The sequence below is a fragment of the Haliotis rufescens genome, unplaced genomic scaffold, assembly GCF_023055435.1.
Source record: "Haliotis rufescens isolate VD_foot unplaced genomic scaffold, xgHalRufe1.0.p SCAF_48, whole genome shotgun sequence".
In the NCBI taxonomy this organism is placed as follows: domain Eukaryota; kingdom Metazoa; phylum Mollusca; class Gastropoda; order Lepetellida; family Haliotidae; genus Haliotis; species Haliotis rufescens.
This window is the reverse complement of record NW_025964201.1, coordinates 2,583,230-2,607,051: the sequence shown is the minus strand read 5'-3', so window position 1 is coordinate 2,607,051 and position 23,822 is coordinate 2,583,230. Positions and strand designations below refer to the sequence as shown.

At 44.2% G+C, this 23,822-nt stretch overlaps 2 protein-coding genes across 2 annotated transcripts; both read left to right on the top strand.

Moving 5' to 3' along the window:
- The first annotated feature begins 3,319 nt into the window (after positions 1–3,319).
- LOC125372794 lies at positions 3,320–3,931 on the top strand. The gene has a single exon (XM_048383430.1). The coding sequence runs from the start codon at positions 3,320–3,322 to the stop codon at positions 3,929–3,931; it is 612 nt and encodes a 203-aa protein (XP_048239387.1).
- A 7,972-nt stretch (positions 3,932–11,903) lies between these two features.
- LOC124112353 (cell wall protein DAN4-like) lies at positions 11,904–23,332 on the top strand. Its single transcript, XM_048383437.1, has 4 exons — positions 11,904–12,186; positions 18,139–18,570; positions 20,933–21,017; positions 21,295–23,332. Exons 1-4 carry the CDS (start codon positions 12,138–12,140, stop codon positions 22,418–22,420), a joined length of 1,692 nt encoding a protein of 563 aa, XP_048239394.1. The 5' UTR covers positions 11,904–12,137; the 3' UTR covers positions 22,421–23,332.
- The last annotated feature ends 490 nt before the right edge of the window (positions 23,333–23,822 follow it).

The following is a 23,822-nucleotide window of genomic DNA, read 5'->3' as shown; positions in this document are numbered from 1 at the left end:
CTACTTTACCTGTAATTATACGTCAAGGTCAACTTTACCTCTCACTAGGTGTCAAGGTCTACTTTACCTGTCATTATGTGTCAAGGTTTGCTTTACCTGTTATTATACGTCAAGGTCTACTTTACCTCTCATTATACGTCAAGGTCTACTTTACCTGTCATTATGTGTCAAGGTCTACTTTCCGTGTCATTATGTGTCAAGGTTTACTTTACCTGTCATTATGTCAAGGTTTACGTTAGCTGTCATTATGTGTCAAGGTCTACTTTACCCCTCATTATATCACGGTTAACTTTAGCTGCCATTATGTGTCAAGGTCTACTTTACCTGTCATTATGTGTCAAGGTTTACTTTACCTCTCATTATGTGTCGAGGTCTACTTTACCTGTGATTATGTGTCAAGGTCTACTTCACCTGTCCTTATGTGTCCAGGTCTACTTTACCTGTCATTCTGTCAAGGTCTACTTTACCTTGTCATTATGTGTCAAGGTTTACTTTACCTGTCATTATGTGTCAAGGTCTACTTTTCCTGTCATAATGTGGCAAGGTCTACTTTACCTGTCAGTATGTGTCAAGGTCTACTTCACCTGTCATTATGTGTCAAGGTTTACTTTACCTGTCATTATGTGTCGAGGTCTACTTTACCTGTCATTATGTGTCAAGGTCTACTTCACCTGTCCTTATGTGTCCAGGTCTACTTTACCTGTCATTCTGTCAAGGTCTACTTTACCTTGTCATTATGTGTCAAGGTCTACTTTCCCTGTCATTATGTGTCAAGGTCTACTTTACCTGTAATTATGTGTCAAGGTCTGCTTTACTGGTTATTATACGTCAAGGTCTATTTTACCTCTCACTAGGTGTCAAGGTCTACTTTACCTGTCATTATGTGTCAATGTCTACTTTTCCTGTCATAATGTGTCAAGGTCTACTTTACCTTTCACTATGTGTCAAGGTCTGCTTTACCTGTCATTATACGTCAAGGTCTACTTTACCTGTAATTATACGTCAAGGTCAACTTTACCTCTCACTAGGTGTCAAGGTCTACTTTACCTGTCATTATGTGTCAAGGTTTGCTTTACCTGTTATTATACGTCAAGGTCTACTTTACCTCTCATTATACGTCAAGGTCTACTTTACCTGTCATTATGTGTCAAGGTCTACTTTCCGTGTCATTATGTGTCAAGGTTTACTTTACCTGTCATTATGTCAAGGTTTACGTTAGCTGTCATTATGTGTCAAGGTCTACTTTACCCCTCATTATATCACGGTTAACTTTAGCTGCCATTATGTGTCAAGGTCTACTTTACCTGTCATTATGTGTCAAGGTTTACTTTACCTCTCATTATGTGTCGAGGTCTACTTTACCTGTCATTATGTGTCAACGTCTACTTCACCTGTCCTTATGTGTCCAGGTCTACTTTACCTGTCATTCTGTCAAGGTCTACTTTACCTTGTCATTATGTGTCAAGGTTTACTTTACCTGTCATTATGTGTCAAGGTCTACTTTTCCTGTCATAATGTGGCAAGGTCTACTTTACCTGTCAGTATGTGTCAAGGTCTACTTCACCTGTCATTATGTGTCAAGGTTTACTTTACCTGTCATTATGTGTCAAGTTCTACTTCACCTGATCTTGTGTGTCAAGGTCTACTTTACCTGTCATTATGTCAAGGTTTACTTTACCTGTCATTATGTCAAGGTTTACTTTACCTGTCTTTATGTCAATGTTTACTTTACCTCATATTATGTCAAGGTCTACTTTACCTGTCATTATGTCAAGGTTTACTTAAGCTGTCATTATGTGTCAAGGTCTACTTTACCTGTCAGTATGTGTCAAAGTCTACTTTACCTGTCATTATGTCAAGGTTTACTTTACCTGTCATTATGTCAAGGTTTACTTTACCTGTCATTATATCAAGCTTTACTTTACCTGCTATTATATGTCAAGGTCTGCTTTACCTTGTCATTATGTCAAGCTTTACTTTACCAGTCATTATGTCAAGGTTTACTTTAGCTGTGTGTCATGGTCTACTTTACCTGTCATTATGTCAAGGTTTACTTTAGCTGTGTGTCATGGTCTACTTTACCTGTCATTATGTGAACGTCTACTTTACCTGTCATTATGTCAACGTCTACTTTACCTTGTCATTATATCAAATTTTACTTTACCTGTCATTATGTGTCAAGGTCCACTTTTCCTCTCCTTATGTGTCAAGGTCTGCTTTACCTGTCATTATGTGTCAAGGTCTACTTTTCCTGTCATTATGTGTCAGGGTCTACTTTACCTATCATTATGTGTCAAGGTCTGCTTTATCTGTCATTATGTGTCAAGGTCTGCTTTACCTTTCAGTATGTGTCAAGGTCTGCTTTACCTGTCACTATGTGTCAAGGTCTTCTTTACCTGTCATTATGTATCAAGGTCTACTTTACCTTTAAGTATGTGTCAAGGTCTACTTTACCTGTCATTATGTGTCAAGGTCTACTTTACCTCTCACTAGGTGTCAAGTTCTACTTTACCTGCCATTATGTGTCACGGCCTGCTTTACCTGTCATAATGTATCAGTACTTACTTGCACCTGTCATTTTGTGTCAGGGCTTACTTTTGACCCATGTATAGCCGAGGACATGGATTTGGCGTCAACGTCACCGTTTTTTTCTGTGCAGAGTTGAGTCCTACAGTCTTCCAGGAGCCGGTATGATCAAGGCTTCCAACGCCAGATTTGCCCTGATTATGATAACATAACCCTGGGTTTCACCCAATGTGGTAAATCTCTAAAACCGCTGAAACGACTGCATAAAATGGAAATACTGTTCAGAACGATGGTGAACTCAAGTGACTCACTCACCCTGATGACTTACACCAGCACAACGTTATCACACTGAATGTTAAATGTTTATACTTTCTTCCTGTTACACAGAGGAAACATTTATAAACGCTTCGCATATTGACATTACCATTCAACATCTCCCTGAATGTCATATTAACACCAGGACATCCTTATACACCACACCGGCAAGTGGAACAGCTCGTCATGGCGTGACTGTCACATGTGCATGCACTATTGATTACGTTCGTGTAACTGGTCAAGAGGAAATGTATAAATCTATTAACATTTGTCCAGGCTGACACACATTCTTAATATTTCCTTTTCTCAGAGCTTACTTCTACCGGTCATGTTGTTTCAGGGCGTACTTCTACCGGTCAGTATGTTTCAGGGCGTACTTCTACCGGTCATGTTGTGTTAGGGCATACTTCTACCAGTCATGTTGTGTCAGGGCGTACTTCTACCGGTAAGTGTGTGTCAGGGCGTACTTCTACCGGTCATGTTGTGTCAGGCCATACTTCTACTTGTCATGCTGTGTCAGGGCATACTTCTACCGGTCATGCTGTGTCAGGGCTTACATCTGCCGGTCATGTTGTGTCAGGGCTTACTTGTACCGGTCATGTTGTGTCAGGGCGTACTTCTACCGGTCATGTTGTGTCAGGGCGTACTTCTACCGGTCATGTTGTGTCAGGGCTTACTTGTACCGGTCATGTTGTGTCAGGGCCTACTTCTACCGGTCATGTTGTGTCAGGGCGTACTTCTACCGGTCATGTTGTGTCAGGGCGTACTTCTACCGGTCATGTTGTGTCAGGGCTTACCTGTACCGGTCATGCTGTGTCAGGGCTTACATCTGCCGGTCATGCTGTGTCAGGGCTTACATCTGCCGGTCGTGCTGTGTCAGGGCTTATTACTACCCGTCATGTTGTGTCAGGGCGCTCTTCTACCGGTCATGTTGTGTCAGGGCGTACGTCTAACGGTCATGCTGTGTCAGGGCTTACATCTGCCGGTCATGCTGTGTCAGGGCTTACTTCTATCGGTCATGCTGTGTCAGGGCATACTTCTACCGGTCATGTTGTGTCAGGGCATACTTCTACCGGTCATGCTGTCATAGCTTACATCTGCCGGTCAGGCTGTGTCAGGGCTTACTTATACCAGTCATGTTGTGTCAGGGCGTACTTCTGGCGGTCATATTGTGTCAGGGCATACTTCTACCGGTCATGTTGTGTCAGGGCGTACTTCTACCGGTCATGTTGTGTCAGGGCTTACTCCTACCGGTCATGCTGTGTCAGGGCGTATTTCTACCGGTCATGTTGTGTCAGGGCGTACTTCTACCGGTCATGTTGTGTCAGGGCTTACTTGTACCGGTCATGCTGTGTCAGGGCTTACATCTGCCGGTCATGCTGTGTCAGGGCGTAAGTCTACCGGTCATGCTGTGTCAGGGCTTACATCTGCCGGTCGTGCTGTGTCAGGGCTTACTTATACCAGTCATGTTGTGTCAGGGCGTACTTCTACCGGTCATGTTGTGTCAGGGCGTATGTCTACCGGTCATGCTGTGTCAGGGCTTACATCTGCCGGTCATGCTGTGTCAGGGCTTACTTGTACCGGTCATGCTGTGTCAGGGCGTACTTCTACCGGTCATGTTGTGTCAGGGCGTACTTCTACCGGTCATGTTGTGTCAGGGCTTACTTCTACCGGTCATGTTGTGTCAGGGCGTATGTCTACCGGTCATGCTGTGTCAGGGCTTACATCTGCCGGTCATGTTGTGTCAGGGCTTACTTATACCATTCATGGTGTGTCAGGGCTTACTTGTACCGGTCATGCTGTGTGAGGGCGTACTTCTACCGGTCATGTTGTGTCAGGGCGTACTTCTACCGGTCATGTTGTGTCGGGGCGTACTTCTACCGGTCATGCTGTGTCAGGGCATACTTCTACCAGTCATGTTGTGTCAGGGCGTTCTTCTACCGGTCATGTTGTGTCAAGGCGTACTTCTACTAGTCATGTTGTGTCAGGGCTTACTTCTACCGGTCAGTATGTGCCAGGGCTTACTTGAAACGGTCATGTTGTGTCAGTGCTTACTTGTACCGGTTAGTGTGTCAGGGCTTACTTCTACCGGTCATGTTGTGTCCGGGCTTACTTCTACCGGTCATGTTGTGTCAGGGCGTACTTCTACCGGTCATGCTGTGTCAGGGCATACTTCTACCAGTGATGTTGTGTCAGGGCTTACTTGTACCGGTCATGTTGTGTCAAGGCGTACTTCTACTAGTCATGTTGTGTCCGGGCTTACTTCTACCGGTCAGTATGTGTCAGGGCTTACTTCTACCAGTCATGCTGTGTCAGGGCTTACTTCAGCAAGTTTGTATGTGTCAGGTCTAACTTCTACCAGTCATGCTCTGCCAGGGCTTACTTGAACTGGTTAGTGTGTGTCAGGGCTTACTTCTACCAGTCATGCTGTGTCAGGGCTTTCTTCCGCCGGTCAGTATGTGTCAGGGAGTACTTCTAACGGTCAGTTTGTGTCAGGGCGTACTTGTACCGGTCATGTTTTATCAGGGCCTACTTCTACCGGTCATGTTGTGTCAGGGCGTACTTCTACCGGTCAGTTTGTGTCAGGGTTTACTTGTACCGGTCATGTTGTATTAGGGCTTACTTGTACCAGTCATGTTGTGTCAGGGCGTACTTCTACCGGTCATGTTGTGTCAGGGCTTACTTGTTCCGGTCAGTTTGTGTCAGGGCTTACTTCTACCGGTCATGTTGTGTCAGGGCTTACTTGTGCCGGTCATGTTGTGTCAGGGCTTACTTCTACCGGTCAGTTTGTGTCAGGGCTTACTTCTACCGGTCATGTTGTGTCAGGGCTTGCTTTTACCGGCCATGGTGTGTCAGGGCTTACTTCTACCGGTCAATTTGTGTCAGGGCTTACTTGTACCGGTTAGTGTGTGTCAGGGCTTGCTTTTACCGATCATGTTGAGTCAGGGCTTATTACTACCGGTCAGTATGTGTCAGGGCCTACTTCTACCGATCAGTATGTGTCAGGGCTTACTTCTACCAGTCATGCTGTGTCAGGGCTTACTTGTACCGGTCAGTGTGTGACAGGGCTTACTTGTACCAGTCATGTTGTGTCAGGGCTTATTACTACCGGTCAGTATGTGTCAGGGCTTACTTCTACCACTCAGTATGTGTCAGGGCTTACTTGTACCGGTCAGTGTGTGACAGGGCTTACTTGTACCGGTCATGTTGTGTCAGGGCTTATTACTACCGGTCAGTATGTGTCAGGGCTTACTTCTGCCGATCAGTATGTGTCAGGGCATACCTCTACGGGTCATGTTGTATCAGGGCGTACTTCTACCGGTCAGTTTGTGTCAGGGCTTACTTGTACCACTCAGTGTATATCAGGGCTTACTTCTACCGGTCATGTTGTGTCAGGGCTTACTTGTACCGGTCATGCAGTGTCAGGGCTTACTTGTACCGGTTATGTTGTATTAGGGCTTACTTGTACCAGTCATGTTGTGTCAGGGCTTGCTTTTACCGGCCATGGTGTGTCAGGGCTTACTTGTACCAGTCATTCCGTGTCAGGGCTTACTTGTTCCGGTCAGTTTGTGTCAGGGCTTACTTCTACCGGTCAGTTTGTGTCAGGGCTTACTTCTACCGGTCAGTTTGTGTCAGGGCTTACTTGTACCGGTCATGCAGTGTCAGGGCTTACTTGTACCGGTCATGTTGTATTAGGGCTTACTTCTACCGGTCAGTTTGTGTCAGGGCTTACTTGTACCGGTCAGTTTGTGTCAGGGCTTACTTGTACCGGTCAGTTTGTGTCAGGGCTTACTTGTACCGGTCATGTTGTATTAGGGCTTACTTATACCAGTCATGCTGTGTCAGGGCTTACTTCTACCAGTCCTGCTGTGTCAGGGCTTACTTGTACCAGTCCTGCTGTGTCAGGGCTTACTTGTACCAGTCATGCTGTGTCAGGGTTTGCTTTTACCGGCCATGGTGTGTCAGGGCTTACTTGTACCGGTCATGCTGTGTCAGGGCTTACTTATACCAGTCATGCTGTGTCAGGGCTTACTCCTACCAGTCCTGCTGTGTCAGGGCTTACTTCTACCGGTCATGTTGTGTCAGGGCTCACTTGTACCGGTCATGCTGTGTCAGGGCTTACTTCTACCGGTCATGCTGTGTCAGGGCTTACTTGTACCGGTCATGTTGTGTCAGGGCTCACTTGTACCGGTCATGCTGTGTCAGGGCTTACTTCTACCGGTCATGTTGTGTCAGGGCTTACTTCTACCGGTCAGTTTGTGTCAGGGCTTACTTGTACCGGTCATGCTGTGTCAGGGCTTACTTCTACCGGTCATGTTGTGTCAGGGCTTACTTCTACCGGTCAGTTTGTGTCAGGGCTTACTTGTACCGGTCATGTTGTGTCAGGGCTCACTTGTACCGGTCATGCTGTGTCAGGGCGTACTTCTACCGGTCATGTTGTGTCAGGGCTTACTTGTACCGGTCATGTTGTGTCAGGGCCTACTTCTACCGGTCATGTTGTGTCAGGGCGTACTTCTACCGGTCATGCTGTGTCAGGGCTTACTTGTACCGGTCATGTTGTCTCAGGGCTTACTTGTAACGGTCATGCTGTGTCAGGGCTTACTTGTACCAGTCATTCCGTGTCAGGGCTTACTTCTACCAGTCTTGCTGTGTCAGGGCTTACTTCTACCGGTCAGTATGTGTTAGGGCTTACATCTGCCGGTCATGCTGTGTCAGGGCTTACTTGTACCGGTCATGTTGTCTCAGGGCTTACTTGTAACGGTCATGCTGTGTCAGGGCTTACTTCTACCAGTCTTGCTGTGTCAGGGCTTACTTGTACCGGTCAGTGTGTGTCAGGGCTTACTTCTACTGGTCATTATGTGTCAAAGCTTACTTGTGATAGTCTTTATGTATTAGGGCTCATATTTGCGCGTAATCATAATGCAATACGTATTTAATGTTTAAATGGTATTCGGTTTTCGATTGGACGAGAGGCTAGTCACATAGAACGACAATTTGTCGTCAGTACCTTTTCACGAGAATGTATTCTTGAAATGACGTAAACACTGACTGACAACTTCCACATCCCTTTGGGAAACCCTGGGAATTCCCAAACACGAACACATACACAAGCGTTGTTTTTGAACATTCAGACCCTTTAATCCTGAACTTAGCATTTAGCATATATTGAGAAAAATCAAGGAGTTTTACTGCATGATCATTCAAGAATATCATCGCTACGACCCATCGTAGTGAACAAAACGACGAAATGCACATCCAAACTTTAGTAGTGTTGACTCGATCCGTTGAGGTGAAACGGGGTTTAACGTCGCGTCCAAGATTATTGCACTTATATAGCGACGTGCAAGCGCGCGTATGGCTGCTTGTATTAGTCGAGACAAAAGTCGATTTTATAGTGCTAGCCCACTGAGATACGATGTTTTATTAATGAATACCCGACTCAGACACGGAATACTGACTCCGAGCCGACCAGTCCTTGTTTTAGCACTGTAATGCCGAGCGTCATGCAGGGTAACAACAAGTGCCATATTTTAGCGCCTTTTGGAGAACCCCGAACCTTCCTCTCTCCGGGTGGACGCTCTACCACTAGACCACCGAGGAGGTCAACCCGTGTCTAGACCTGCAACGACAGTCCATATCAGTCTATGAATTTGACACATCATCACGATCACCTTTCAATGATTGGCTAACAGTTGTCATCACCGCAGCTTCATGAACTGATTCGGAAATACCGTTACGTTTTTCGTGTCGGACATTTTGAAGTCCAGGTTTTGATGAAAATGGTTAACGTCGCGTTGTCACTGTGACTTACTTAGAGAGGATGTTCGGAAGACACCTTCTTCATCAAATGATGGTATTTGAACTATTAGTTGTTACAAAGCACCATCAGACTTTCCGTCCGAAGTTGTTGGTCAAGGCGCCTGTGTTGTTCCTGACAGTAAGGAGATCTTCTCGGTAGTGTGCTGGTACCGGGCAATGACTACCGTCACTCAGCTGTCAGTGTTGTCCCTGACAGTAAGGAGATCTTCTCGGTAGTGTGCTCGTACCGGGGAATGACTACCGTCACTCAGCTGTCAGTGTTGTCCCTGACAGTAAGGATATCTTCTCGGTAGTGTGCTGGTACCGGCAATGACTACCGTCACTCAGCTGTCAGTGTTGTTCCTGACAATAAAGAGATCTTCTCGGTATTGTGCTGGTACCGGGAAATGACTACCGTCACTCAGCTGTCTGTGTTGTTCCTGACAGTAGGGAGATCTTCTCGGGTGTGTGCTGGTACCGGGGAATGACAACCGTCACTCAGCTGTCTGTGTTGTTCCTGACAGTAAGGAGATCTTCTCGGTAGTGTGCTGGTACCGGGCAATGACTACCGTCACTCAGCTGTCAGTGTTGTTCCTGACTTTAATCTTTACCTCTACACTATAAGCTTACCTCTACACTACAAGCCTTAACTCTACACTATAATCTTTACCTCTACACTATAAGCTTACCTCTACACTATAATCTTTACCTCTACACTATAAGCTTACCTCTACACTATAATCTTTACCTCTACACTACAAGCTTTACCTCTACACTATAAGCTTTACCCCAACACCAAAGGCTTAACCTCAAAACTATAAACTTTACATCTACATTACAAGCCTTACCTCTACACTATAATCTTAACCTCTACACTATAATCTTTACCTCTACACTACAAGCTTTACCTCTACACTATAATCTTTACCTCTACACTATAATCTTTACCTCTACACTACAAGCTTTACCTCTACACTATAATCTTTACCTCTACACTATAATCTTTACCTCTACACTTTAAGCTTTACCTCTACACTACAAGCTTTACCTCTACACTATAAGCTTTACCCCAACACCAAACGCTTCACCTCCAAACTATAAACTTTACATCTACATTACAAGCCTTACCTCTACACTATAATCTTAACCTCTACACTATAATCTTTACCTCTACACTACAAGCTTTACCTCTACACTATAATCTTTACCTCTACACTATAATCTTTACCTCTACACTACAAGCTTTACCTCTACACTATAATCTTTACCTCTACACTATAATCTTTACCTCTACACTTTAAGCTTTGCCTCTACACTACAAGCCTTACCTCTACACTATAATCTTTACCTCTACACTATAATCTTTACCTCTACACTACAAGCTTACCTCTACACTATAAGCTTTACCTCTACACTTTAAGCTTAACATCTGCACTACAAGCTTTATATTTACACTACAAGCTTTACATCTACACTATCAGCTTAACATCTGCACTATAAGCTTTACCTCTACACTACAAGCTTTATATTTACACTATAAGCTTAACATCTGCACTATAAGCTTAACATCTACACTACAAGCTTTACCTTTACACTGTAAGCTTTACCTCTACACTATAAGCTTAAAATCTGCAGTATAAGCTTTAAATCTTCACTATAAGCATTATATCTGCACTAAAGGCTCTAATCTACACTATAAGCTTTACATCTTCACTATAAGCTTTACATTTTCACTATAAACTTGAATCTGCTCTTAAAGCTTTACATGTACACTATAAGCTTAACATCTTCACTATTAGCTTTGTATCTACACTATAAGCTTAACATCTATACTACAAGCTTTACCGCTACACTATAATCATTACCTCTACACTAAAATATTTACCCGAACACCAAACGTTTTACCTCCAAACTATAAACTTTACATCTACACTATAAGCTTAACATCTACACTACAAGCCTTAACTCTACACTATAATCTTTACCTCTACACTATAACCTTTACCTCTACACTACACGCTTTACCTCTACACTACAAACTATACCTCTACACTACAAGCCTTAACTCTACACTATAATCTTTACCTCTACACTATAAGCTTACCTCTACACTATAACCTTTACCTCTACACTATAAGCTTACCTCTACACTATAATCTTTACCTCTACACTACAAGCTTTACCTCTACACTATAAGCTTTACCCCAACACCAAAGGCTTAACCTCAAAACTATAAACCTTACATCTACATTACAAGCCTTACCTCTACACTATAATCTTAACCTCTACACTATAATCTTTACCTCTACACTACAAGCTTTACCTCTACACTATAATCTTTACCTCTACACTATAATCTTTACCTCTACACTATAATCTTTACCTCTACACTATAAGCTTACCTCTACACTATAATCTTTACCTCTACACTACAAGCTTTACCTCTACACTATAAGCTTTACCCCAACACCAAAGGCTTAACCTCAAAACTATCAACTTTACATCTACATTACAAGCCTTACCTCTACACTATAATCTTAACCTCTACACTTTAATCTTTACCTCTACACTATAAGCTTACCTCTACACTACAAGCCTTAACTCTACACTATAATCTTTACCTCTACACTATAAGCTTACCTCTACACTATAATCTTTACCTCTACACTATAAGCTTACCTCTACACTATAATCTTTACCTCTACACTACAAGCTTTACCTCTACACTATAAGCTTTACCCCAACACCAAAGGCTTAACCTCAAAACTATAAACTTTACATCTACATTACAAGCCTTACCTCTACACTATAATCTTAACCTCTACACTATAATCTTTACCTCTACACTACAAGCTTTACCTCTACACTATAATCTTTACCTCTACACTTTAAGCTTTACCTCTACACTTTAAGCTTTACCTCTACACTACAAGCTTTACCTCTACACTACAAGCTTTACCTCTACACTATAATCTTTACCTCTACACTACAAGCTTTACCTCTACACTATAATCTTTTATCTTCCCTATAACATTTACCTCTACGCTAAAAACTTTACCTCTACACTACAAGCTTTAACTACACACCATACGCTTTACCTATAACCTCACTATTGAGGACATAATTATGCTTTTGATTCATTATATTCACAAACTAAAATAGAGCCATAACTCCGATAATTAGCTGAAAGTCAAGTGTTTTATGGGGCACCGCGTGACGAGGAAGAGTGGGGAACGACTGCCCAGTCAGGGTTTGATGACTGTGAGTACACCACCCATTGAGGCGGATATGCAGTGATTGTAGGGTGTCCAGGGTCGTGGGTAGACAAGTGTGATCGAATGACAGAAACACTATACCAGCTGCATCGTATGACCAAACAATAGTCAGTTGCTACATTGTTGAGCGCCTCATCCCCGGACCTCGTCTAACGTGATAAATTGTTTGTCCTCTACAACCAAAAATACTTTACAACACTTTGATGTGCTCAAAGGCAAACCATGTTGACGTTTTTTAACATCATTACGTTTTTGGTGATTTCGACAAAAGGTGAGTTTTGTGTATATTTATCTCTTCATTTTCAGTATATACCATTTGATTGTTTGCTATCATGGATATAGAATACTAAACATAATCCTGTTATTCGTTGTTGGTTGGTTGGTTTTGTTTAACGCCGCACTCAGCAATATTCCAGCTATATAGTTGCGGTATGTAAATAATCGAGTCTTGACCAGACAATCCAGTGATTGACAGCATGAGCATCGATCCACGCAATTGGGATCGATGACATGTATCAACCAAGTCAGCGAGCCTGACCACCCGATCCCGTTAGTCGCCTTTAACGACAAGCATAGTCGCTTTTACGGCAAGCATGGGTTTAGAAGACCTATTCTATCCCGGGATCTTCACGGGTCTGTTATTCGTTGTAGTATTAAGACGTTCTTCTGATTTCAATAGTTTAAAATTTAACAACATATCTTGGAGCTAATGCTTCTTGAATTATTATAATGAGAAACACTTAAAGTTAAAGTTAACTGTGAAAAGTTAGAAAATGTGGGTTTCCTGGAGTCAATTTGAACAGTTAGTCTATTAGCGGAGCAGAAATATGAACAATGTAACACTTTTTTATACAATGTTCTTGAAACCGTGACGTCATCACAGAGCGGCACTGATATGAGTGGTATGCAATGCCAGCTGACGTCCAGGCCCCGAGAGCGTAAGGAAGCACTTACTATATAAAATGTGAAGAACTTACACAAGAATCTTGTGACACTGTATTGTGGATTAAACTATGCAAAACCCCTTTTAATTTAGATAAAGACATTTATTCAGGAATGGTTTATACAATTCTCACTGAATGATCTAAATATGTCTCTGCGGTTACATTTTATGAATTTGAAAAGTCTGTATCAGAAAATTAATGTTTACTAAGCGTGACTTCGTTACACACATGGGAGATTTTCATGCCAGAACAATTAACGCCCCTGATTATAAAATGTATGACAATTACGTCATCAAGGTATTTGAAATGAATAAAAGTCATGTAACATCTGAATTAGAACCTAAATCTTTTATGGCTGATCTGTAAATACCAAACGCGAGATTCTCACAGGAATAATTAATAATTCAAATCATCATCAAATGTACACTTATCACGGGACGAAACTAAGCTTATAAAAAGATGTATGTATATAATAAGGATACTGACGACCAAAAATGACGCTTTAAAAATAAAGTTGCAAAAATTCAAAAACACTCACACTGCGTCCAAAAACAACATTTCTCCGTGCAGAATTTGATACACGTCCACGGCATGTATTTTTCGTAAAAAATGCCATAAAGTGAAAAACACGTGCTACTTGGGCAGCCGAAACTACACGTGCAAGGGTATATAAATAATACGGACAGCATGTGAGACACTCACACCGATAAGAAAAACGCAAGGGGATGCCACGACTGACAACCGAACAATGCGAGCGGACCTGAGTATGATACAGATGGGAGCCACCAATGCCCACATTGCTAGAACTTTTCGTTGATCCCGTGTTGCTGTAACTAACCTGATGAAACGTTACAGACAGACCGGGCAGACATCAGACAGACCAAGAACAAGCAGACCCTAGGGTAACTACGCCCAATGAAGACCGGTACTTGCGTACTTTGCATCTTCGGAATCGATTCCTGATAATGATGTCATCAGCGACGAAAGTCTTAGGGTAAATCGACAGACAGTGGCCAGTCGACTCAGGTCTCGAGGAGTAAGGACTTACAGACCCAGCTGAGAACAATTATTGACAGCGCAGCATCATCGTCATAGTTTGAGATGGGCCGGACAGCGAGATGTCGTTGGCAGCGACGTAACTGGCAGATGGTCGTCTTCGCTGCTGAAAGCCGGTTCTTATATTTTTTTTGTTCCTCGACCAGCTGATCCGTTTGTATTCCAGATATCATTCTCAACTCCCAAGGGAGAATACAACCCAAACTGCCTACGGCCGCTTGAGGGTTTTTACATCCAATTTACATATCGGGTACCAATTCCCAAAGGCACATTTGAACTAAATCACTTGCCCAGGATGACACCACAAGTTTTGACCCTTGTGTTTCGGGGGTATGTACGTATTCATGTTCCCAACATCTGGTCATCTGCCATCGGACGAGTGGGTTCTTTTGAGTGCACAGGGTGAATGTACTGTACACTATGGGTAGTGTCAACACTGTAAAGACCTGTAAACATTGTTAGTCCTAAGACGGAGGAATTTGTGGGCAGGAGAGAACACTGCTGGCCGCCGTTAACATTTGACAGCTCAGCGTTACGCAGATGACATTCCTCGTCCGATTTGATCTTTTCAATACATTTCCTTCATGCATCGATCTTTGTGGTTTAAAACTAGAGGGATTTAAAACAATGGTAAAGTTTCCGTTGGCCTTCAGTATATATTCGTCAACACAAAGAAACCTTACAAGACATATTTCATCAAAATTAAAATATATCCCCTGAAGACTTTTTAGAAGTTTTTAAATAAAGTCAAATCAAAAGATGATAATACAATACCGAATAAATTTATTGAACATTTTATATTTATATCTTGACGAAAATTTTCGAAACAATAAAAACTAGACTACGTGATGAGGAAAAAGAAACAAATAATCATTCCTACAGCTGTAATCTTTTAAATTCTGACAAAACTACTGAAGATATTACACAAGCAGCGGCCAATCTTGAACAAAATCAGGAATAAATTGCACTGAGAATGAATGATATATACAGTAAAGTACGGTTAGGAATTAAAATTATCCTTCCACTATTGTGTTATTGGATATGTTGGATAGTTACGTATACTTAGAAGTAAAACAATAGTACTCTACGGTTAGTTTCTAAACCAGAACAAGCCTTTAAAGTTACATTAAACGATCGAAACTACTTATATCTTCCAAAAAGTTTGTATCTACCAATCTTAAAATTTTGAACATTAAATCATAACATGTTGAATTAAACTCATTAAGCTTAGTGACGAGTACAGAAACCTTTATCTCTTATATACCCGTGTTCCTAAGTATATTGTGATATTTTCTTTACGATGTATTATTGTCCGATCTGAACTACATGTATATGACCCCCTGACGATGTGAGCTACATGTATATGACACCCTGACGATGTGAGCTACATGTATATGACGCTCTGACGATGTGAGCTACATGTATATGACCCCCTGACGATGTGAGCTACATGTATATGACACCCTGACGATATGAGCTACATGTATATGACACCCTGACGATGTGAGCTACATGTATATAACCCCCTGACGATGTGAGCTACATGTATATGACCCCCTGACGATGTGAGCTACATGTATATGACACCCTGACGATGTGAGCTACATGTATATGACACCCTGACGATGTGAGCTACATTTATATGACACCCTGACGATGTGAGCTACATGTATATGACCCCCTGACGATGTGAGCTACATGTATATGACACCCTGACGATATGAGCTACATGTATATGACCCCCTGACGATATGAGCTACATGTATATGGCACCCTGACGATGTGAGCTACATTTATATACCCCTGACGATGTGAGCTACATGTATTTGACACCCTGACTATGTGAGCTACATGTATATGACCCCCTGACGATGTGAGCTACATGTATATGACCCCCTGACGATGTGAGCTACATGTATTTGACACCCTGACGATGTGAGCTACATAAATATGACCCACTGACGATCTGAGCTACATGTATATGACCCCCTGACGATGTGAGCTACATGTATATGACCCCCTGACGATATGAGCTACATGTATATGGCACCCTGACGATGTGAGCTACATTTATATACCCCTGACGATGTGAGCTACATGTATTTGACACCCTGACTATGTGAGCTACATGTATATGACCCCCTGACGATGTGAGCTACATGTATATGACCCCCTGACGATGTGAGCTACATGTATTTGACACCCTGACGATGTGAGCTACATAAATATGACCCACTGACGATCTGAGCTACATGTATATGACCCCCTGACGATGTGAGCTACATGTATATGACACCCTGACGATGTGAGCTACATGTATATGACGCTCTGACGATGTGAGCTACATGTATATGACCCCTGACGATGTGAGCTACATATATATGACACCCTGACGACGTGAGCTACATGTATATGACCCCCTGACGATGTGAGCTACATGTATATGACCCCCTGACGATGTGAGCTACATGTATTTGACACCCTGACTATGTGAGCTACATGTATATGACACCCTGACGATGTGAGCTACATGTATATGACACCCTGACGATGTGAGCTATATAAATATGACCCACTGACGATGTGAGCTACATGTATATAACACCCTGACGATGTGAGCTACATGTATATGACCCCCTGACGATGTGAGCTACATGTATATAACACCCTGACGATGTGAGCTACATGTATATAACACCCTGACGATGTGAGCTACATGTATATGACCCCCTGACGATGTGAGCTACATGTATATGACCCCCTGACGATGTGAGCTACATGTATTTGGCACCCTGACGATGTTAGCTACATGTATATGACACCCTGACGATGTGAGCTACATGTATATGACCCCCTGACGATGTGAGCTACATGTATATAACACCCTGACGATGTGAGCTACATGTATATGACCCCCTGACGATGTGAGCTACATGTATATGGCCCCCTGATGATATGAGCTTCATTTATATGACACCCTGACGATGTTAGCTACATGTATATGACACCCTGACGATGTGAGCTACATGTATATGACCCCCTGACGATGTGAGCTACATGTATATAACACCCTGACGATGTGAGCTACATGTATATGACCCCCTGACGATGTGAGCTACATGTATATGGCCCCCTGATGATATGAGCTATATTTATATGACACCCTGACGATGTTAGCTACATGTATATGACACCCTGACGATGTTAGCTACATGTATATGACCCCCTGACGATGTTAGCTACATGTATATGACACCCTGACGATGTGAGCTACATGTATATGACCCCCTGACGATGTGAGCTACATGTATATAACACCCTGACGATGTGAGCTACATGTATATGACCCCCTGACGATGTGAGCTACATGTATATGGCCCCCTGATGATATGAGCTACATTTATATGACACCCTGACGATGTGAGCTACATGTATATGACACCCTGACGATGTGAGCTACATGTATATGACCCCCTGACGATGTTAGCTACATGTATATAACACCCTGACGATGTGAGCTACATTTATATGACACCCTGACGATGTGAGCTACATGTATATAACACCCTGACGATGTGAGCTACATGTATATGACCCCCTGACGATGTGAGCTACATGTATATAACACCCTGACGATGTGAGCTACATGTATATGACCCCCTGACGATGTGAGCTACATGTATATAACACCCTGACGATGTGAGCTACATGTATATGACCCCCTGACGATGTGAGCTACATGTATATGAACCCCTGAAGATGTGAGCTACATATATATGACCCCCTGAAGATGTGAGCTACGTATATAATGTCCCCTGACGATGTGAGCTACATTGATATGACACCCTGACGATGTGAGCTACATTGATAAGACACCCTGACGATGTGAGCTACATGTATAAGATCCCCTGACGAGCTACGTGTATGTGACCCCCTGGCGATGATTTACTGCAATGAAGGCCAATGTACTCGCCTGAAATGTTTCAGTTTGGCGATGTGTGCAGTGTCTGTAGAACACAATGAGGGCATTATGGCCCGTCTCGGGTACATCTTAGTTTTGTAGATATAAGGTAAGTCGAATCAATTTTAACAGTTTCCCTTTAGACCGACGAAGAATTATGAGCTGAGACTCTAGCATTGGGTTAATCACGAGTACTTTCCACCATCAAAATACCTGTGATAAAGCAGCTGTCGGCAAATTATTACCAATGTGTAATTGTAAGGTGGAACGACGTCAACACTGGCACCATCTTCTCAATCAAACGGACCGACATCCACGGATTCCTCGTCTGAATCCAGCAGTAGTGGGGCATCATCAGCATCACCATCACCATCAGCAACGGTAAACAGCAGCACAACAACAACCGAGACGACATCAGTAACAGCAAACAGTAGGACAACATCGCCCGAAACAGCATCAGTAACAACAAACAGTGGTACAACAACGACCGAGACAGTATCAGTAACAGCAAACAGTGGGACAGCATCGACAGGGAAAACTGACTCTGCAACAAACCATGAACCCACTGATGTCTACAGCACCGAGACTACAGCTACGGGTACAACCGTTCCGTCAGGATCAACATGGACGGCCCTGAACTCCAGCCTGACATCCCCAGATACCCCACATCCCACGTCAGGGGACAGGGATAACGGTAGGCGCATCAATTGTATTCCAAGCCAGACATACGTCAGGGAGCAGGCTTCACGGTCACATCGATACTTGTATTTCTACCCTCACCCCACGTCAGGTAGCAGACATAACGATGGGGGCACCACTTGAATTCCCACCCTCACCCCACGTCAGGGAGCAGACATAACGATGGGGGCACCACTTGAATTCCCACCCTCACCCCACGTCAGGGAGCAGACATAACGATGGGGGCACCACTTGTATTCCCACCCTCACCCCACGTCAGGGAACAGACATAACGATGGGGGCACCACTTGTATTCCCACCCTCACCCCACGTCAGGGAACAGACATAACGATGGGGGCACCACTTGTATTCTCACCCTCACCCCACGTAAGGGAGCAGACATAACGATGGGGGCACCACTTGTATTCCCACACTCACCCCACGTCAGGGAGCAGACATAACGATGGGGGCACCACTTGTATTCTCACCCTCACCCCACGTCAGGGAGCAGACATAACGATGGGGGCACCACTTGTATTCCCACCCTCACCCCACGTCAGGAAACAGACATAACGATGGGGGCACCACCTGTATTCCCACCCTCACCCCACGTCAGGGAGCAGATATAACGATGGGGGCACCACTTGTATTCCCACCCTCACCCCACGTCAGGGAACAGACATAACGATGGGGGCACCACTTGTATTCTCACCCTCACCCCACGTCAGGGAGCAGACATAACGATGGGGGCACCACTTGTATTCCCATCCTCACCCCACGTCAGGGAACAGACATAACGATGGGGGCACCACTTGTATTCCCACCCTCACCCCACGTCAGGGAACAGACATAACGATGGGGGCACGGCTTGTATTTCCACCCTCACCCCACGTCAGGGAACAGACATGACGATGGGGGCACCACTTGTATTCCCACCCTCACCCCACGTCAGGGAACAGACATAACGATGGGGGCACCACTTGTATTCCCACCCTCACCCCACGTCAGGGAACAGACATAACGATGGGGGCACCACTTGTATTCCCACCCTCACCCCACGTCAGGGAACAGACATAACGATGGGGGCACGGCTTGTATTTCCACCCTCACCCCACGTCAGGGAACAGACATAACGATGGGGGCACCACTTGTATTCCCACCCTCACCCCACGTCAGGGAACAGACATAACGATGGGGGCACCACTTGTATTCCCACCCTCACCCCACGTCAGGGAACAGACATAACGATGGGGGCACCACTTGTATCCCCCCCCCCCCCCCCCTCACCCCACGTCAGGGAACAGACATAACGATGGGGGCACCACTTGTATTCCCACTCTCACCCCACGTCAGGTAGCAGACATAACGATGGGGGCACCACTTGTATTCCCACTCTCACCCCACGTCAGGGAGCAAACATAACGATGGGGGCACCACTTGTATTCCCACCCTCACCCCACGTCAGGGAACAGACATAACGATGGGGGCACCACTTGTATTCCCACCCTCACCCCACGTCAGGGAACAGACATAACGATGGGGGCACCACTTGTATTCCCACCCTCACCCCACGTCAGGGAACAGACATAACGATGGGGGCACGGCTTGTATTTCCACCCTCACCCCACGTCAGGGAACAGACATAACGATGGGGGCACCACTTGTATTCCCACCCTCACCCCACGTCAGGGAGCAGACATAACGATGGGGGCACGGCTTGTATTCCCACCTCACCCCACGTCAGGGAACAGACATAACGATGGGGGCACCACTTGTATTCCCCCCTCACCCCACGTCAGGGAACAGACATAACGATGGGGGCACGGCTTGTATTCCCCCCTCACCCCACGTCAGGGAACAGACGTTGTCACTCATCCGCCTCCGGATCCACTGGTCGTTGGTTTGCATTCATCCTGATTATGATTCAGTGCAAGTAGAACACACCAAAGTAGGGAGTGAGTGAGTTGGTTTAACGCCGCTTTTAACAGTATTCCAGTCATATCACGGCGTGTCAGCTTAATGTGGGAGGAAAGCCCGAGATGATGCACGTGAAACCCAGACACACGGGTATGGTACTGACAAACCTAGAAACACAATCGGGGCGAACCCGGGATTCAAACCCACGATCATAGGTTTCTGGCGTGCCCAAGGGACGCAACTCTGCACAGCAAATCGCGGCAAATTAGACGACTGGGCCACCCGTGCCCCTCCCCCCACGCCCCACAGTAGGGAACTTCTCTAACCTACGACACTCTTCCCACCTAAGGCTGACACGCCGCGTTCTTCACGCTTCGTATCAATACATCTCGTTTTCTTGTTCATCGTAATGTCGTTATCAAGGTGAAAGTCAAAGAGCAACTACCTATATTCCCTTGCAGACAACACCCCACCTCTCATCACCGTCGTCTCCGCCTTCGTCGCTGCCGTCGTTGTCATCACCATCACCATCATCCTTATAGCCATGCAAGCATGTTCCTCGGATTTCAAAAAATCATATCTCATATTGATATTCTAAACATACATAACTTAATTGATAGTGTTTCCCATCTAAAGTGTGTACAGAAGATGCACTACGACGTGCCTACTCATATTAGTCGAAGTACAAATGTATTTACGAATTCTATACACAAAAATGTACATCAATTATATCTTTACCAAAATGTACCAAGCTATGGCAAATACGATGAACGATGTTGATCAAGGCCTGCGCTGTATGAAATATGACGTCATGTTGTTTCAGGCACAAAGCTGTCACGTCACACGGAGATGACAAACCAGATTCTATGAAGACGGGCCGTGACGATATCAGTTACAATAATCTCGACATCCCGTCCACAGACGAACAGGAACACGTATCCGACATAGGCAGTGTGATGATGGTAACATTGGGAAACTCGGAGACCATGCCTGGCGCAGCAGACACGATTGAGTTGTGCCAGTCACGCTTCTGTCGACCTTCTAACCCACCTGACGCAGCGTATGCTCCATCTGATCTGATGGGGTTTAGTGTTGTAGACATGGTTGACAATGACCTGTATGACACGGGATCAAACCCTGCCCAGTCTGTGGTCAAACCACACAGTAAAGTACAGATGGTTGACAATGACCTGTATGGCACGGGATCAAACCCTGCCCAGTCTGTGGTCAAACCACACAGTAAAGTACAGATGGTTGACAATGACCTGTATGACACGGGATCAAACCCTGCCCAGTCTGTGGTCAAACCACACAGTAAAGTACAGATGGTTGACAATGACCTGTATGACACGGGATTAAACCCTGTCCAGTCTGTGGTCAAACCACACAGTAAAGTACAGATGGTTGACAATGACCTGTATGGCACGGGATCAAACCCTGCCCAGTCTGTGGTCAAACCACACAGTAAAGTACAGATGGTTGACAATGACCTGTATGACACGGGATCAAACCCTGCCCAGTCTGTGGTCAAACCACACAGTAAAGTACAGATGGTTGACAATGACCTGTATGACACGGGATCAAACCCTGCCCAGTCTGTGGTCAAACCACACAGTAAAGTACAGATGGTTGACAATGACCTGTGTGACACGGGATCAAACCCTGCCCAGTCTGTGGTCAAACCACACAGTAAAGTACAGATGGTTGACAATGACCTGTATGACACGGGATCAAACCCTGACCAGTCTGTGGTCAAACCACACAGTAAAGTACAGATGGTTGACAATGACCTGTATGACACGGGATCAAACAACAACATGTACGACAATGTCCAGACAGCGGACACGGACCCAAACCTCACGCCGACAGCTGCTGACAGTGTTGATATGGTTGATAATGACATATATGAGACATCTTCACGCCTCGAGTTGAACAACAGTATTTGCTGAACCAGCCAGCCGTTCCCTATGAGCATCACGACCTGCAGCCATGACGTGAATGATATAGAGGATGGATTCAGTGTCTTATTGCATTGATGACCAACTGTGGCAACTTTGGATAGGTCAAACAAACTTGACTTCATCCTCGCACACCCTCCAACCACTGATTTCATTGCCGACGGGTTTGAACTTTGCTAGCTTCGAGAAGCCTCACTTTGTAATGGATATCGTCACGATGACTGTGGCCTCACCAGGCCCCACTTCAAGCCACCTCTATACATTGATAATCAAGTGCATGCTGGTATATCAGCAGTTGCGAACCATCAAAGCATATCGTTTGTTTCAAATCATTCATTCCTAGTCTCAAGAGAAAATTCGAAAGGCTAAATCGCTAATGTTGTGCTGTATAAAAGATACCTGCCCAAGTAATTTGTCATATACAGCTGATATATGTATTAATCATGTGTAGGTATCAAATACCTAGTTTTCACTTCCGTGGGGTTTGCTGGAAGTGTGTATCGCGATAGGTTCACTGATCCCCATACTGTCCCTGCCTGAGCTGATCACGTGTCAGGAGCTTGACCCAGGCACACAAGATGCAACACTTAATCTGGGTCATTGTATATTGTGTATATCAACGTACGGTTGAAACCTGCACATTCATATATAGACATTCAACCTTAATCAACTTTAAATCAACTTTAACTCGAAATACGTGTTTGGGGCTGAAATTCATCTCTAAACACAAGGCATGAGATTCGAACCCGTACGTCGACGGTGCTGTGTTTGATTATCTCATGCCTAAATACCCAGAACAGTTTATTTGATTTCTGTGCGTAAAGTGTCTCAGTTTATATCTGCCTTGCTTGCATATACTACTTATCATATCCGTGTCCATTAATAAATACATTATTGTAAGTACGTCAATGTCTTCTCTGTTTATGCATTGGTTCCATACTATTAGTTAGGGCGTCATTAGTTGCCGTATGCAGTGTCATATTAGGTTACCTATATTACTAATCTAATATAACACCGAATACGGCAACTAAGACACCATAACGAATTTATCATGGCGAAAAGTTTACACACTCTGGTATTTATATCGCCCATGTTGTCAGAATGAGAACTTGACACTTACAAATGTGGACGTTGAGGGTCAAAGGGAGACTACTCTTTAAAATTTAGAAGCCAAACCTCGTTGATAATTTTAGCTATAATCTTTATCAATAACGTCACGAACATGGTCTAAAAAAAGATTAATGTCCTTGCACATCACAATTAACAGTGTCGAATAACGAATTTCTCAAATTTTCATGTGACAAGTGGGTGTTGGAAAATCCAAGATGGCTGCAACTGACGGTATACGGTCTCATATGAGGTCAGTAACAACCATCCTGGATTTTACTGACGG

Bases quoted from the DNA above. Each gene is read 5' to 3' on its own strand.
- LOC125372794 (XM_048383430.1), top strand. From the start codon at position 3,320: ATGTTGTGTCAGGCCATACTTCTACTTGTCATGCTGTGTCAGGGCATA.
- LOC124112353 (XM_048383437.1), top strand. From the start codon at position 12,138: ATGTTGACGTTTTTTAACATCATTACGTTTTTGGTGATTTCGACAAAA. The intron at 18,571-20,932 runs GTAGGCGCATCA...ATTCCCTTGCAG, and splicing joins GTCAGGGGACAGGGATAACG to ACAACACCCCACCTCTCATC. The intron at 21,018-21,294 runs GCAAGCATGTTC...ATGTTGTTTCAG, and splicing joins ACCATCATCCTTATAGCCAT to GCACAAAGCTGTCACGTCAC.